At 40.2% G+C, this 17,660-nt stretch overlaps 1 protein-coding gene across 1 annotated transcript; it reads right to left on the bottom strand.

The window, feature by feature from the left end:
* Window positions 1-16,342: 16,342 nt before the first annotated feature.
* Window positions 16,343-17,487, bottom strand: LOC133299249 (uncharacterized; the record flags this gene model as incomplete). Its single annotated transcript, XM_061498688.1, has 2 exons — window positions 16,343-17,041; window positions 17,141-17,487. Coding segments are annotated over 2 exons (1,046 nt in total), but the record flags the coding sequence as incomplete, so codon positions are not given.
* Between the last annotated feature and the right edge of the window lie 173 nt (window positions 17,488-17,660).

Genomic DNA, 17,660 nt, shown 5'->3' with positions numbered 1-17,660 from the left:
CCATCATTCCAATTTGAAATTTGAAATTGAAATCCAAAATTTGAAATCAATTCAGAATTCGAATAATTAAATGACCATTTGTGGTGGCAGACATAAAAGAATAATTAATTAATAAATATAGTTTTGAAATTCGAAATTTTAATTGGATAATCAGGTGTTTTAATTGCTTTTTATGTTGGAATTGGTTGTCTGATCTGAAATTCGAAATTTGAAATGGTTTAAAATTTTTAATTTAAATATGGATGGTGGGAAAAGAATATCTTTTAAAAATCGAATTTTAATCTTTAAATCGAATAATTTAATGACCATTTGTGGTGGCAGTCAAGGCATTTAATGTCCCACTGCCCATCACATTGGTATCCAAAAAGAAAACAACTGTTTTAATTGCTTTTTATGTTGGAATTGGTCATCTCAACTGAAATTCGATATTTTAAATGGTTTATCAATTAAATTTCGAAATTATGTATTTATTTTGCACAATCTGAAATTCGAAATTTTAAATTCAATAAAAAGAAAACTCTTTTCACGGACATGCATTCACGATCTCTATTCATGGAGATCAATAGAAACAAAAACAAATTTCACAATTGTTGAAGACCTGATTGTCATTCAATTCACAATTTCGTTATGGTTATTTTTTAAATGATATATACACAATAATGATATAACAAAGACATTATCTTTGTTATATATTTGATTCAAATATCATAACAATCAAGAATCAAGAGAGCTGACAGACAAAATAAATTAGATAATCAGGTGTTTTAATTGCTTTTTATGTTGGAATTGGTCGTCTGATCTGAAATTTGAAATTTGAAATGGTTTAAAATTTTGAATTTAAATATGGATGGTGGGAAAAGAATTTCTTTTAAAAATCGAATTTTAATTTTTAAATTGAATAATTAAATGACCGTTTGTGGTGGCAGATATAAAAGAATAATTAATTAATAAATATGATTTTGAAATTCGAAATTTTAATTGGATAATCAAGTGTTTTAATTGCTTTTTATGTTGGAATTGGTCGTCTGATCTGAAATTCAAAATTTGAAATGGTTTAAAATTTTGAATTTAAATATGGATGGTGGGAAAAGAAATTCTTTTAAAAATCGAATTTTAATCTTTAAATCGAATAATTAAATGACCATTTGTGGTGGCAGACAAGACATTGAATGTCTCACTGCCCATCACATTGGTATCCAAAAAGAAATCAGCTGATTTAATTGCTTTTTATGTTGGAATGCGTCATCTGATCTAAAATTCGAAATTTGAAATAGTTAAAAAATTTGAATTTAAATATGGATGGTGGGAAAAAAATTTCTTTTAAAAATCGAATTTTAATTTTTTAAATCGAATAATTTAATTACCATTTGTGGTGGCAGACAAGGCATTGAATGTCCCACTGCTCATCACATTGGTATCCAAAAAGAAATCAGCTGTTTTAATTGCTTTTTATGTTGGAATTGGTCATCTGATCTAAAATTCGAAATTTGAAATGGTTTAAAATTTTGAATTTAAATATGGATGGTGGGAAAAGAATTTCTTTTAAAAATCAAATTTTAATTTTTAAATCGAATAATTAAATGACCATTTGTGGTGGCAGACATAAAAGAATAATTAATTAATAAATATGGTTTTGAAATTTGAAATTTTAATTGGATAATCAGGTGTTTTAATTGCTTTTTATTTTGGAATTGGTTGTCTGATCTGAAATTCAAAATCTGAAATGATTTAATTTTTTAATTTAAATATGGATGGTGGGAAAAGAATATATTTTAAAAATCGAATTTTAATCTTTAAATCGAATAATTTAATGACCATTTGTGGTGGCAGTCAAGGCATTTAATGTCCCACTGCCCATCCAAAAAGAAAACAGCTGTTTTAATTTCTTTTTATGTTGGAATTGGTCATCTCATCTGAAATTCGAAATTTTAAATGGTTTATCAATTAAATTTCGCAATTATGTATTTATTTTGCACAATCTGAAATTCGAAATTTTAAATTCAATAAAAAGAAAACTCTTTTCACGGACATGCATTCACGATCTCTATTCATGGAGATCAATAGAAACAAAAACAAATTTCACAATTGTTGAAGACCTGATGGTCATTCAATTCACAATTTCGTTATGGTTATTTTTTAAATAATATATACACAATAATGATATAACAAAGACATTATCTTTGTTATATATTTGATTCAAATATCATAACAATCAAGAATCAAGAGAGCTGACAGACAAAATAAATTAGATAATCAGGTGTTTTAATTGCTTTTTATGTTGAAATTGGTCGTCTGATCTGAAATTTGAAATTTGAAATGGTTTAAAATTTTGATTTAAATATGGATGGTGGGAAAAGAATTTCTATTAAAAATCAAATTTTAATTTTTAAATTGAATAATTAAATGACCATTTGTGGTGGCAGATATAAAAGAATAATTAATTAATAAATATGATTTTGAAATTCAAAATTTTAATTGGATAATCAAGTGTTTTAATTGCTTTTTATGTTGGAATTGGTCGTCTGATCTGAAATTCAAAATTTGAAATGGTTTAAAATTTTGAATTTAAATATGGATGGTAGGAAAAGAAATTCTTTTAAAAATCGAATTTTAATTTTTTAAATCGAATAATTAAATGACCATTTGTGGTGGCAGACAAGACATTGAATGTCCCACTGCCCATCACATTGGTATCCAAAAAGAAATCAGCTGATTTAATTGCTTTTTATGCTGGAATGCGTCATCCGATCTAAAATTCATGGAGGGGAAGACGCCCAAATGGGGCGTCTCTCATGAGGTGGTGACATGTGTCACTTGTTTTTCCAAAAAAAAATTAATTTAATCATAAAACTTTAAAGGCCATAACTTTTGACTCGAGTATCCAAATCAGGTAAGTCTTTTTTGGGATAGGATATTGTTACACCCAAGTTATGTTACACCCATGTGACACCCAGTCAATCTCACCGTTAGATCGCTTATGTTGATCCAACGGTTATATTTATTTCCATCTTTGTATGGTCATGATTTCCCAAATTGAAAGTGAAAGCATTAAATATGGGAAATCGTGACCATACAAAGGTAGAAATAAATATAAAATATTAAATTTGGGAAATCATGACCATACAAAGATGGAAATAAATATAATCGTTGGATCAACATAAGCGATCTAACGATGAGATTGACTGGGTGTCACATGGGTGTAACATAACTTGGGTGTCACAATATCCTATTCCTTCTTTTTTTGAACTCACATAACTTTTCGAGATCTACAGAATGACATCTCATTTGACATATTTTATTTCTCACAAACACAATTTTAATTTGCAAAAATAGTATTATAAGAGCGGTTAAACCCAGAAGCCTCTGAGTTCTGGATTTGTGATTTAATATACAAAAATAAATACAAATTTTGATTTGTGATTTAAATTTTTTTTATAATAATTTTCTTTATTATAACAAAATTTTGGTCTGTGATTATATTCAAAATAAAAAAATTGTTATTAATAAGGAAAACAAAATAAAGATTTGATTTGTGATTTAAACTAAAAAATTAATTTGAAAATCTGGAAAAAGTAAAGAAAATAATTAAATAAATATTCTAAATTTCTAAGGAAGAAGGATATTATTTTTAAAATTAATGATTAATTCTATAAGCTTCTCGGTTATTATTCGTGGTCTGAAATTAATGATGGCTTATGAATGGTTTTCAAAAATAAAATTGCCTAAATTAGGCGTGATTTCCTCTTGATTGAAACTTAATTTAGACGTGATCGGTGATGTGTTAGGTTTTGACAAGTGTTGACACGTGTCACATTTTTAAACTCAGAAGCCTCTGAGTTCTGCGTTGGTGATTTAATACAAAAAATAAATCAAGATTTGATGTGTGATTTAAATTAAAAATAATAATTTTTTTTTTATTATAAAAAAATTTGGTTTGTGATTTAAATTAAAAGTAACAATTATTATTAATAAGTAACAATCTGTATTAATAAAGAAAATAATTAAATAAATATTCTAAATATCTAAGGAAGAAGGATTACCTGATTTAAATTTAAATTATGTTGGTGAGAAATTAAATATATCAAATAAGATGTCATTGCGTAGATCTCGAAAAGTTATGTGGAATCAAAAAAAGAATTACCTGATTTGGATACTCGAGTCAAAAGTTATGGCCTTTAGAAGTTTTATGATTAAATTATTATTTTTTTTTGGAAAAACAAGTGACACATGTCACCACCTCATGAGAGACGCCCAATTTTGTTGGGTATGGCTCATACTTCACATGATGATGTTGGCCCTAATTGTCGGGGTCAGCAGAAAGGCAACTGGGGTCCCGCTCTCTTCGTGGTACGTCTGACCTTGGGTTATGCTATGAAGGCGTGAAGGGCTCAAGGGGACAGACATTGTTAGAGCTGAGATGTTTTGTGGATGCTGATTGGGGAGGTGACATTGATAATAGAAGATCTACAAGTGGATATGTTGTTTCTTCATTTGGCGGAGCTATCAGTTGGATGAGTAAGAGGCAGAGCACTGTTGCTTTATCTTCTACAGAGGCTGAGTACATGGCCTTGACACATGCTGTTAAGGAAGCTATTTGGTTACGGAGGTTGTGCAAAGAGCTTGGCTTTGCACAAGGAGAGATGATCGTTGGGTGTGACAGTCAGAGCGCCATTTTCTTGGCTAAGAACCCAAGGTTTCCATGCGAGGACCAAGCATATCGGCATACAGTACCACTTCATCAGAGAGAAGATTGAAGACAAGGTTGTATTGCTGGAGAAGGTTGACACAAAGGTCAACAATGCTGATTTTCTGACCAAGGCAGTGACTTCGGAGAAGTTTGAATGGTGTACAGATGCTTTGGGATTGAAGAAACATGTGAAGCATTCACCAAGTGGGAGAATGTTGGGTATGGCTCATACTTCACATGATGATGTTGGCCCTAATTGTCGGGGTCAGCAGAAAGGCAACTGGGGGCCCATGAATAGCTGCTGTTAGGGTTTCTTGTAATCCTATTTATATTTGCCTTGTAAAACCGAGAGACTTGTAACGAGTGGCGGTGAGGTGAATATAGTACAGACAAGCTGGACGTAGCCTATATTGGGTGAACCAGGGTAAATCATCGTGTCAATCTCTCTACTCTTATCTCTTTTTTTGTTTTCTCGATTCTGTGTGATTGTCGATTTCCAACAATTGGTATCAAGAGCTTTGGTTCTCGATTCTGTGTGATCGGGTATCTTTTGATTCCATAGGAGGAAGAGCTGAGGGGGTTCTGGACTTGATACACAGCGACGTGTTTGGCCCCACACCTGTAGCATCACAAGGAAAATCAAGGTATTATGTTTCTTTTACTGATGATTTTTCAAGATATGTGTGGTTATATTTCTTGCGCAACAAGGATGAAGTGTTCGATAAATTCTGCGAGTTCAAGGCTTTGGTGGAAAATCAATTTGATCAAAAAATCAAGGTGCTGAGAACTGACAATGGAGGGGAGTTGTGTTCAACAAAATTTGACCAGTTTTATGCGAGCAATGGGATTGTAAGACAGAAGACTACGCCCTACTCACCTCAACAGAATGGGGTGGCAGAGAGGTTGAATCGATCTCTCATGGAGAAAGCACGGAGTATGCTGAGCGGTGCAGGCTTGGCAACTGAGTTTTGGGCAGAGGCAGTGGCTACTGCTTGTTATCTGAAGAACAGATCTCCTACATCAGCTTTGAAGGAGAAGACTCCGTATGAAGCACTGTTTAAAAAAAGGCCAGACGTATCTCATATCAGAGTGTTTGGCTGTGAAGCTTATATGCACGTACCCAAGGAGAAAAGAAACAAGCTTGACAGTAAATCTGAAAAGTGTATCTTTATTGGGTACAAGGATGGCGTCAAAGGTTATAAGTTGTGGAATCCGGATACTAGAAGTGTAACTTACAGCAGAGACGTTGTATTCAGAGAATCTAAGTTGAATCAGATTTTTCCTGAAGCTCCTGAAAAGTCACAGACGGTGGAGTTGGATGTGGGTTTGAAAGAGGATACAATAAACTCACAGATTGAATTGGAAAATTTGAATTCTGAAGCTGCTGAATATAATGAGGTAGAGGATGAATTTTCTGAAACTGAGGCTGAGGTTGAAGCACCAGTGCTGAGGAGATCCACGAGGGAAAGAAGACCATCTGAGAGGTATACACCTGAAAATTATATCCTGTGTGCTAGTGATGATGTTTGTGCATTTAGTATTACAGGTGATGATCCGAGCACTGTAAAACATGCGAGGAGCTCGGAGGATGCCAAACAGTGGGAGGAAGCTATGAAAGAAGAGATGAAGTCTCTGATGAAAAACCAAACTTGGAGTTTGGTGAATCTACCTGCAGACCGAAAAGCAATTGGTTGCAAGTGGGTGTTCAAGAAGAAGGTTGGTGCCAATGGGGAGATTGAACGCTACAAGGCTCGATTGGTTGCAAAGGGATATTCACAGACAGAAGGGGTTGATTATGGTGAGGTATTTTCACCTGTTGCAAAGTTAAATTCCATAAGACTGGTTTTGTCTGTAGCAGCTGCATATGACCTAGAGGTGGAGCAGCTGGATGTGAAGACAGCTTTTCTTCATGGTGATTTGGAGGAGGTTATTTTCATGAAGCAACCAGAGGGGTTCATTGCAAGAGGCAAAGAGGAGCTAGTCTGCAAGCTGAATAAATCTCTGTATGGCCTGAAGCAGTCCCCAAGGATGTGGTACATGAAGTTCGACACTTATGTGCTGAAGCTTGGCTTTGACCGTTGTGATGCTGATCACTGTGTTTATGTGAAAAGGTTAGAAGGTGACTTTGTTATTCTAACTTTGTATGTTGACGACATGTTACTCGTTGGAAATAGTTTGAAAATGATCAGCACTGTTAAAGGACTGCTAGCAAAGCAGTTTGAAATGAAAGATCTAGGCGCTGCAAATGTGATCTTGGGTATGCAGATTAAGAGGGAGCGTGACAAACGAAGATTATGGTTAAGTCAGCAGAAGTACATAGAAGATGTTCTGAAGAAATTCAAGATGACTGACTGCAAGCCTGTGTTGACTCCCATGTCTACTGGTTCTAAGTTATCGGCTGACCAGTGTCCCAAGACTGAAGAAGAAAAAGAATAGATGGCGTCAGTTCCTTATGCTAGTGCAGTAGGGAGTCTGATGTATGCCATGATTTGTACTCGACCTGATATTGCTCAAGCAGTGGGAGTATTGAGCAGGTATATGTCCAAGCCAGGAAATGAGCATTGGACGGCTGTGAAGCGTGTGTTCCGCTATCTTCGTGGTACGTCTGACCTTGGGTTATGCTATGAAGGCGTGAAGGGCTCAAGGGGACAGACATTGTTAGAGCTGAGATGCTTTGTGGATGCTGATTGGGGAGGTGACATTGATAGTAGAAGATCTACAAGTGGATATGTTGTTTCTTCATTTGGCGGAGCTATCAGTTGGATGAGTAAGAGGCAGAGCACTGTTGCTTTATCTTCTACAGAGGCTGAGTACATGGCCTTGACACATGCTGTTAAGGAAGCTATTTGGTTACGGAGGTTGTGCAAAGAGCTTGGCTTTGCACAAGGAGAGATGATCGTTGGGTGTGACAGTCAGAGCGCCATTTTCTTGGCTAAGAACCCAGGTTTCCATGCGAGGACCAAGCATATCGGCATACAGTACCACTTCATCAGAGAGAAGATTGAAGACAAGGTTGTATTGCTGGAGAAGGTTGACACAAAGGTCAACAATGCTGATTTTCTGACCAAGGCAGTGACTTCGGAGAAGTTTGAATGGTGTACAGATGCTTTGGGATTGAAGAAACATGTGAAGCATTCACCAAGTGGGAGAATGTTGGGTATGGCTCATACTTCACATGATGATGTTGGCCCTAATTGTCGGGGTCAGCAGAAAGGCAACTGGGGGCCCATGAATAGCTGCTGTTAGGGTTTCTTGTAATCCTATTTATATTTGCCTTGTAAAACCGAGAGACTTGTAACGAGTGGCGGTGAGGTGAATATAGTACAGACAAGCTGGACGTAGCCTATATTGGGTGAACCAGGGTAAATCATCGTGTCAATCTCTCTACTCTTATCTCTTTTTTTGTTTTCTCGATTCTGTGTGATTGTCGATTTCCAACAATTGGTATCAAGAGCTTTGGTTCTGCGACCAGGGTTCCTGTGACAGATTGGGGTTTCGCGATTTAGGCTTTTTTCTTGGCATAAATAAAACTGCGAAATTGATCTGGAGAGGATGTCGACTGGCCAATCACGGGTCGAGGTTGAAAAGTTCGGAGGAAAAGGGTTCGAGTTATGGAAGCTGAAGACAGAGGCTCTGCTCGTTGACAGGGACGTGTGGTACGTGATCGAAGATGATAAGCCGTCCGTACCAACAAAACCTGTCGGTGAAGAAACGTCAGGTGATGGCGAGTCGAAGGAGTTAAAGGCGTGGACCAGAGACGATCGAAAGGCGCGAAGCCTGATCTGGTTATGCCTGGCTGATAACGTTCTGGTGAACGTAACTTCTGAGAAGACCGCGAAGGATCTCTGGACGAAGCTGGGAAGTCTCTATCAGAGCAAGTCACTCGTGAACAAGTTGTTCCTGCGAAGGAGGCTGTATAATCTGCGGATGAGCGAAGGTGATTCTTTCTCTGCTCATTTAAATGAATTTAATACTATTTGTGCACAACTTTCGTCTATAGACATTAACCTGGACGAGGAAGACAAAGCTTGCACCTTGTTGTGTTCACTGCCCAACTCTTGGGAGCACATCATTGTGTCAATTGGTACTAGTGTTAATAAACTGTCGTTTGAGACGGTTGTTGCTGCCTTATTGTCTGAGGAGATGAGAAGGGTAGGTTCTGAAGGTACCAACAATGAGGCTCTGGTTGCTAGAGGGAGGAGTGATGACAAATCAAAGTCTGGTCACAGAGGAAGATCGAGGGGACGATCAAAGTCCCGTGATAAATCTGATAAATCTGAAATGAGGTGCTGGAGGTGCAAAAAGGTTGGACATCTGAGAAGGAATTGCAGAAGTAAAAGTGTAGGTCCTGAGAAGCGGGATGATTCACAACCGTCTGCTTCGGGTACAAAGAAGGATGATGATGATAGTACAGGGGACCTGTACATGGCGTTTGACAGTCATAATGACTGTAATGATTGGATTATTGACACTGGAGCATCGTTTCATATGACACCTCATAGGGAGTGGTTCTGCACCTATGACGTATTCTGGCGGTACAGTTAGAATGGGAGATGACACGACTCATGCAATTGTGGGGCGTGGGAAGGTAAAGCTGAAGATGAGTGACGGGACAGTCAAGAATCTGCCGGGTGTGATGCATATTTCGGGGCTTACCAGAAATCTGATCTCCGTTGGTAGTATGGCAGATGCTGGTATTAATTTTAGCAGTGACAAGTATTCTTGCAAGCTGACTCGAGGAGCTTTGGTTATTGCAAGAGGAGAGCGTCATGGTAAATTGTGGAAACTGCTGGGTAGCACAGTATTCAGTGGTGAAAGCTATGTTTCAGAACAGGCGGAGGAGGACACTGCTATGTTATGGCATAGGAGGCTGGGGCATATTGGAGGAAAAGGTCTGGAGACTCTAACATCAAAGAAGTTGGTGGATGGAATTCCGAGCTGCTCTATGGGGTTTGGATTTTGCGAGCATTGAAAAGGGTGGGTTACCATTCGAGGTATCCCCAAGCGTAAACTTTTTCAAGTTTATACTGATTCTTTTAAAAATTTTGAAGACAAGTTCTTTAAAGTTTCTGCCCATCCCAGCAAGAGTGTTTGGTTTGTTGACACCTCTCGTGTCGAGGATGGTGAGGGAAAATTCCCTTTGCACTGGTCTTTTGACCATTATCAGCTTCCTCCTTCCAGTTATCGTTTCCAAGGTACCCAGCTTAGTTCTTCTGATATTGATAGTGCCATTGCCATCGGCACGTACCTTTTGTCGCATAAGCATGCTAGTGTCGCATCCCTTCTGTTCAAGTCCCAGGAGGAACTTGATGCTGAATTAAGTATGGATTGTTCCCTGCAACCTGATACCTGCATATTGGTCGTCTTGCCTTTGATACTAATTTCTTATTATTTCTCTTTTGTAGTACCCGACATGGATAACCAACAGAATAATCCTCCCAGCTGGTTGGCTGCACTGAACCAAAGCAAGGCGGGTTCCACCGGGCCGACAAAGAAGAGGAAGATGTCTGAGCTTTCCCAAGACAGTGTCGGTAAAGTCAAGGATTCGTCTACTGGTGCTCCCGTCGCAATCAGTGCCAAAGAAAAGTCAAATGCTACTCATGCGCATGGTTCCACCGGCCCCCATGAAACTATGAGAGCCCCTCCTCCCCCTGCAGCACCCGAGTTTGTGAAGCATATGGTATGGCAGGGCAAAACAAATAGTACTCTCCAGGATGCAGTATGCGCTCCCGAGTTCTTCTATAACTCATCCGCTCTTACCACGGCCCAAGTCAGGGAAGTGGAGGAATTGGGACCGTGTTGTTTGAAGATGGTCGGGTTGGCCAGGCCCTTGCTCATTCTTAAGTAAAAGTATCTGCGTTCATTAAATGAAGCATCTGCATCCCGGGAGGAGAAAGCTAAAACATATGCTGAGCTTCTGAAGGTGAAGGATGATTTGTCCACTTTGAAAAAAAACTATGATGACACCACCGCCAAGCTGACCATGATTAAGGCTGAATACGGGAAGTTTCGAGATGAGAAGGCTGCTGAGGCCGTAAGGATGCACGACTTTCGGAGGATGTACGAGCGAATGGAGGATAAGCTGAAGGAATCTGAGCGTAATGCCCGACTCTACCAAGGTGAACTTGAGAAATCAGTCACCGGGACCTTCTACAATGCTCTGAACCAACTCCAAGTACTGAATCCAGATGTTCCCTTACACCTGGTCGGCTGAATCCTCGTGCTTATGTTAGCAATGGTCAAATCATTTCTGCCGCTGCCGCGTCTCCTTCCCGTGTTTCCGCCACACAATTCGAGAAAGGCACTACCGTTGAGGATGGTGAGGAGGCAACTAACCAACCCGCAAAAGAGGTTGAGTCGGCAAATCAAGCTGGCAAGGAGGTGCCGATGTCGGAAGATCCCCCTGTCAGCAAATCTACATGAAGAGCCGGAATGCCGGTTGGCTTTGTAATTTTTGGGGGCATTGGGCCCAATTTTAATTTGTCCATAATATTGCCGGTTTATCCCGGTTTTAATTTTGCTTATTAAGCAATTCTCTTTTCTTCGCATTTCTTGCTTTATGATTGCATTTCTCATTTCCGAGCTTATCATAGATGCATTTTATCGAGGTAGTCGAGTTTGCATAACCTGGTATGTCGTTACAGAGCCACATTCGCTTTTATCAAAATTCTAGCTCATGTGTGCATTGTCTAAGTGTATAGCTTGTCTTTTTTGCTTATACGTTAACCCTTCTCCGAGTTCCGCCTCGGTGTACTACTCGGATCGCGAAACCTGGTTAGCTTTCCTTTCGAGATCTAGTTTTTTCCAGGTTATGTAAGAAATTTTATCCAAGTTGTCCGAGTTTTACCTCAGTGTACTTCTCGGATCGCGAAACCTGGTTAGCTTTCCTTTCAAGACCTGGTTTTTTCCATGTCATGTAAGAAATCTTATCCAAGTTCAACTCCAATTTTACTAGTTGCAATTCCGACTGTAATGCCTGTATCTAACCCGCGCATCTTTCGAGTTTCATATTTGTTTTTCTTGAGTATCTTACACCGCATCGACTCAGTTGAGTTTACTAAACTCGTGCATCGTACGAGTTCGTTATTGATGACCTGACCGAGGTCAAAGCATTGTACAGATTCCGCTTTATGTCATTCTCGATGACGCATGTTTGTTTGGCTTACTCGTTCTGGTAAGCCTGTATAAATAATTGATCTCGTCTTTGTTGACTTATCCATTTAATTGAATTTGAACTTCATAATTCAATTTTATCTAAGGTAAAAACAATAATGTTATTTGTCCCTTTTGGTATCGTGACCAAAACGGGAACATTTTGACCTAATCAGAGTCGTTATGGCAAATTGCATTTGTACCTCGGATTGGATATTGATACATCAAAAATAGACAAGGATAGATCTTTTAAAAAGAAAAATTCCTCATTTATTGATATCAAATTGCGAATTACATGAATTTGTCGGCATATTCAGCTTTAATTAAATCTCTAATTGAGGAAAATATAACTGAATAGTACTGCAAATGGGTGAAGGTGGATCCCAGATTTAACTGTAATATATCTTCAGCTTATCCGCATTCCAGATTCTCTTGATTCCTTTGCCTTCTATTGTTTCTAAGATGTAATCTCTTTTTCCGAGCTTCTCCTTAACCCGATACGGGTCTTCCCAGTTTGCAGTGAGCTTTCCATCTCTGGCATTTTTACTGTCAATATCTGCTCTCCTGAGTACCAAGCCATTTTTCTCAAAGATTCTTGGTCTCACTTTCTTATTATACTTTGTCGCTTTTTGTTGTTTAGTCATCATATTCCGGCAGTGAGCTGTAACCCTAGCTTCGTCCACAAGATCTGACTCTTCAGTAAGCATTTTACTGTTTTGTTGTTCGCCTTGTTCAAGACTGTTCAGTCTTCTCCAAGAGGGTTCTCCAACCTCCACCGGAATCATGGCTTCACATCCATACGTTAGTCTGTAAGGGGTTACCTCTGTTGCAGTTTGGGTACTTGTTCTATAACCCCAAAGGACAAAGTATAGCTGTTGAACCCAGCTTTCTTCAGCATCAAACATTCGCTTTTTGAGACCATTCACAATCACTTTGTTGGCTGCTTCGGCTTGCCCATTCGATTGTGGGTGTTCCACAGATGCGAATCGATGTGTGACTTGTAGGTCTTTCATTAGATGCTGGAATCTCTTGTCAGCAAACTGTGTTCCATTATCAGTGATCACCTCGGCTAGGATTCCGAATCTAGAAACAATGTTCCGGTCAAAAAACCTTTGCATTCTAGCCGAGGTGATTGTGGTAACTGGTTCTGCTTCTATCCACTTTGTGAAATAATCCACAGCCACGATCAGCCACTTGAGTTGCCCCTCAGCAGCTTTGAAGGGTCCCAGTAAATCCACTCCTCATTTGAAGAAAGGCCATGGAGCAGAGATGCCTTTCAGCTCTTCAGTGGTGAGAGGATTAACTTGGCATGCTTCTGGCAGCTGTCACATTTCTTGACGTGTTCTTTAGAGTCTGCCCCCATTGTTGGCAGTAGTAACCAGCTCTAAGGGCCTTTCTGGCCAAGGCTTTTCCTCCCATGTGATGGCCGTTGATTTCTTCATGGATCTCGGCGAGGACGTATTCTTCTCCGTTCGAGCTCAAGCATTTTAGCATGGGGTTGTGCAAACGCTTTCTAAATAGCTGGTCATTCACAATTGTGTATTGCGCCGCATCTCGGACCAACTTTTTAGCTTCCAGATTATCTTCTGGCAATATTCCTTTCTCCAGGTAATCTACTATGTTTCTTCCAGTCATGTGCCGAGGTTATCACCATCACGCAACTCGGCATTGTTATGCTTTGTTGAACCACAGTTCTGTGGTTACCCGGACTTTTGGTGATTGCTAACTTTGACAAGATGTCAGATCAGTTATTGTCCCCTCGAGGGATGTGAGTAACCCGCACCTCATCAAAGTCGGCCATCATTTCTTGCACTCTACTTAAGTACTCCATTAGCAAAGGACCTTTATCCTGGTACTTTCCTTCTATCTGTGAAGTTACCAGTTGTGAGTCACTGAAGATTTGAACCTTTTTAGCTCCATGTTCTTTAGCCTGCATTAACCCGACTATCAGAGCTTCATATTCGGCTTGATTATTTGAAGTTGAGAATCCCAAAATCAAGGAATGTTCAATTGTTACTCCTTCTGGGCTTTCTATATGATGCCAACCCCACTTCCTTTATTATTGGAGGATCCATCTACATAGACCTTCCATGTATCACCGGATTCCTCGTGTTCCGAGTTTACAGGCGTCAGTTCCATTATGAAGTCAGCCAGAGCTTGTGACTTTATGGCTTTCCGAATTTCATATGCTATGTCGTATTCACTGAGTTCAATTGCCCAGTTGGTCATTCTTCCTGCCAGGTCCGGCTTATGCAACACCTGCCGTATAGGCTTATTGGTCCTGACAATTATTTGATGCCCCTGAAAGTATGGTCGTAACCTCCTGGCCGTGACCACCAAAGCAAAGGACACCTTTTCTAGCTTTTGATATGTGACCTCTGCACCTTGTAAAGCTCTACTGACAAAATAAATCAGCTCTTGGCCTTCATTAGTTTCTTTGATCAGAACAACACTTATTGCCTCATCCCCCACAGCCAGATACAGGATTATAATGTCTCCTGGGTTTGGCTTTGAGAGCACTAGGGGAATTGCTAAGCATTTCTTGACTTTTTCGAACGCGGCCTGACACGCCGGGTTCCATCCTTCAATTGCTTCCTTCTTTAATAGTTTAAAGAATGGGAGGGCATTTTCAGCAAACTTCGATAGGAACTAGGTTAGTGCAGCTAATCGACCGGTTAACTGCTGAACCTTCTTTTTGTTTTGGGGTACTTTCATATCAAGTACTGCCTTGCATTTGTCAGAGTTCGCTTCAATTCCTCTATGGGTTAGCATGAATCCCAGGAATTTCCCAGCTGGTACTCCAAATGCACATTTCACCGGGTTAAGGCAAATACGGTACTTCTTGAGCTTCTCAAATGTCTGTTCAAGATCCTAAACATGATTGGTCATATCAAATGACTTTACAATCATATCGTCAATGTATACTTCTACATTCTTGCCCAGCTGATCTTCAAAGACCTTGTTCATCATTCGCTGATAGGTTGCCCCTGAATTTTTGAGTCTGAATGGCATCACATTGTAGCAATAATTGACCTTTTCAGCAATAAAGACTGTTTTCTCCTGATCCCCTGAGTACATTGGAATCTGGTTGTATCCCGAGTAGGCATCCATGAAGGACAGCAAACGGAATCCAGCCGAGTTATCTACCAGCTGATCTATGTTAGGCATAGGATAAGAATCCTTTGGGCAGACCTTGTTTAAGTATGTGTAGTCAGTACAGACCCTCCATTTTCCATTTGGTTTTTTCACCATTACTACATTCGCAAGCCATGTCGTGTACTGTATCTCCCGAATAAACCCAGCATGCAAAAGCTCTTGAATGTGTTCTTGTAGAACTTGCTTCCTTTCTGGTCCCAGCTTTCTTTTCTTCTGGGAAACCGGCGAGGATCCCGGATAAACTGCCAGCTTGTGGCAGCAGAAGGCGGGATCGATGCCCGGGATGTCGGACGAATTCCAAGCAAACACATCCGTGTTGCTCTTGAGGAAATAGGCCAATTCCCCCTTAATTTGGGGATCTATGGTCTTACCAATTCGGGTAAACTGACCGGATTCTTCTCCAAATGTGAGGTTTTCTAGCTCTCCATCAGGTTCGGGTCTCGGTATTATTTCTTCTCTCACATCGAGTTCAACCACATTGACGGGCTTCTTGGAATGGTGCTGGGTTGTGTTCTTGCCTTGTTTATCCCTTGCATGAATTCGGGGTGGACCTGTATGTCCATCCTCATTATCTTTGACGGTATCGAAATAACATCCTTTGGACTCTTTTTGATCTCCACAAACAGTAATTATTTCACCCTTACTGCTTAACATTTTTATCTTTTGATGCTTCGTGGATACCAACATGTCTCACTGGTGTATAGTTGGCCTTCCAAGAATTACGTTATATTCTGATGGGAAGTCAGCCACTATAAATCTCACCCATTCTGATTTGAACGCTTCTTTGGTTCCCAGGGTCAACAGGAGATCTATATAGCCTTTAGGAGGTGTATGCTCTCCAATAAAAGCTATCAATGTTGTTTTGCAAGGTTTGAGGTCCTCCTCATCCAGGTTCATCTTTTTGAAAGTGTCACATAGTATGATGTCGGCACTACTCCCTGCATCAACAAAGATCTTCTTAACTCGGCAGTTTACCAGGGTTTCAGCGATGACTAATCCGTCAACATGCCCCGGCAACACGCCATGCATGTCCTCCTTTGTAAAATACAGCAAAGGAGGATCTGGTTTGCTTGGGTCTTCCTTGAATTTAGGACGGTCCCGAATTGAAAGGACCTCCTTCAAGTACTTCCTTCTTGCGCTTATAGTGTCACCTCCTCTTCTAAGGGCTCCACTTATTACGTTGCAATCAAATTTCGCTTCTGGGAACTCATCGAAGTTGGGATCATCTTTGCGGTCCCTTTCATCCTTGTTCTTCTTTTCAGGAACTGGACTTTTACTTCTCTTTCTGTATCCCGACTTCCTTTTGTTGTTTTAGGACCCTTGGGTTTTGATCACGTATTGACGCAATCATCCATCTCTCACAAATTTCTCCACCGCATATCGGAGATCCCAGCATTGATCAGTTCTGTGACCCGGCCCATCTTGGAAGGCACAGTATTTGGACTTGTCCAAACCTCCTCTGTCAAATATAGGCCCTGGTCTGTCCACCTTCTTCATTTCCGTCATTGCTACTTCCCTCCAGATTTGAGAGCGCGACGCATTCAACGGTTTATACTTGTCATATCTTCCAACCCGATCCCTCATGTCCGGGACTCTGGCGCGTGGGTCATTTTTCTTATATTCCGCCCGTTCTTTCCCCTTTAAGGCCGAGCTCCTCCTTCTCGGGCTTACTTTTTTGCCCTCTTCAGATTGCGCATTTGCAATCTCTATTTGCTCCAGTTCGAGATATTTCTTCGAATGAGTTCTGAATTCCTCCAATGTCCTCACCGGGTCCTTGTAGACCGACTTGGCTAGCCTGGAAGCGCCATCCAAACCAGCCACAATGAGGTGTACGTGAACATTCTCTTGCAACCCGGGGACCTGCAATGCAGCGTCTTTGAACCGATTAAGATATTTCTGGAGGGTTTCTCCGGGTTGTTGTCGTATCTTTTCGAGAGCGAACTCGGATTTGGGATGCTTTTTGCTGGTTGCAAAGTTTAAGAGGAATTTCTGTTCGAATTCCTCGAATGATCCTATGGAATTAGCAGGAAGAGTTGAAAACCACACCTGTGCTGCCTCAGTCAGTGTTATGGCGAATATCCGAGATATGAGGGGTTCGTCAATTCCTCGGATTTACATGTCCATGTCGAAATCGTCTATATGGACCTGTGGGTCTTGGCTCCCATCGTACTTTGGCAAGCGTGCTGAGTCAAAGTCCTCCGGGAAGGCAGCGTTTAGTATTTCACCAGTAAAAGGGCTGTTGTTATACTGCCCCCTGCTGTACTTCCTTCTGTATTCGCCGGGTTCCACTCGTCCTCGGATGTTTTGAGCATTCTGGTCAGGATGAGTCCTAACCCGGTCCTCCTGGCTGTTAGCTCGTGCCAGATGGTTTTGAGAATTTTGGCCATCAACAGCCTGGTTTCCCTGGTTCGGGTTTGTTGCATTCACGGGGTTGGGGCTTTCATTATTTTCCGCATGGGGAACCCCGTTCGGCAGAATCAGGTTTCGAGTTCCTTCTCGGCCATTAGCAGGTTAGCCTTCAATTTCTGTTGCTCCTGGTCCAGTCAGCTGTGTTAAACGTTGTTCCAGGTCTCGCATTCCCCTATTATTTTCCTCCCGTATTGTCCGAAAATTCTGCTGTCGTTGCAGGTTATTACGAGTTTCCAATTATGCGATTCGTTCCATG

Source organism: Gastrolobium bilobum, unplaced genomic scaffold (genome assembly GCF_033153095.1).
Source record: "Gastrolobium bilobum isolate Gb01-03AN ecotype WA unplaced genomic scaffold, APGP_CSIRO_Gbil_v1 utg488675, whole genome shotgun sequence".
Taxonomy (NCBI): Eukaryota; Viridiplantae; Streptophyta; class Magnoliopsida; order Fabales; family Fabaceae; genus Gastrolobium; species Gastrolobium bilobum.
This window is presented reverse-complemented; position numbering and strand designations above follow the sequence as displayed.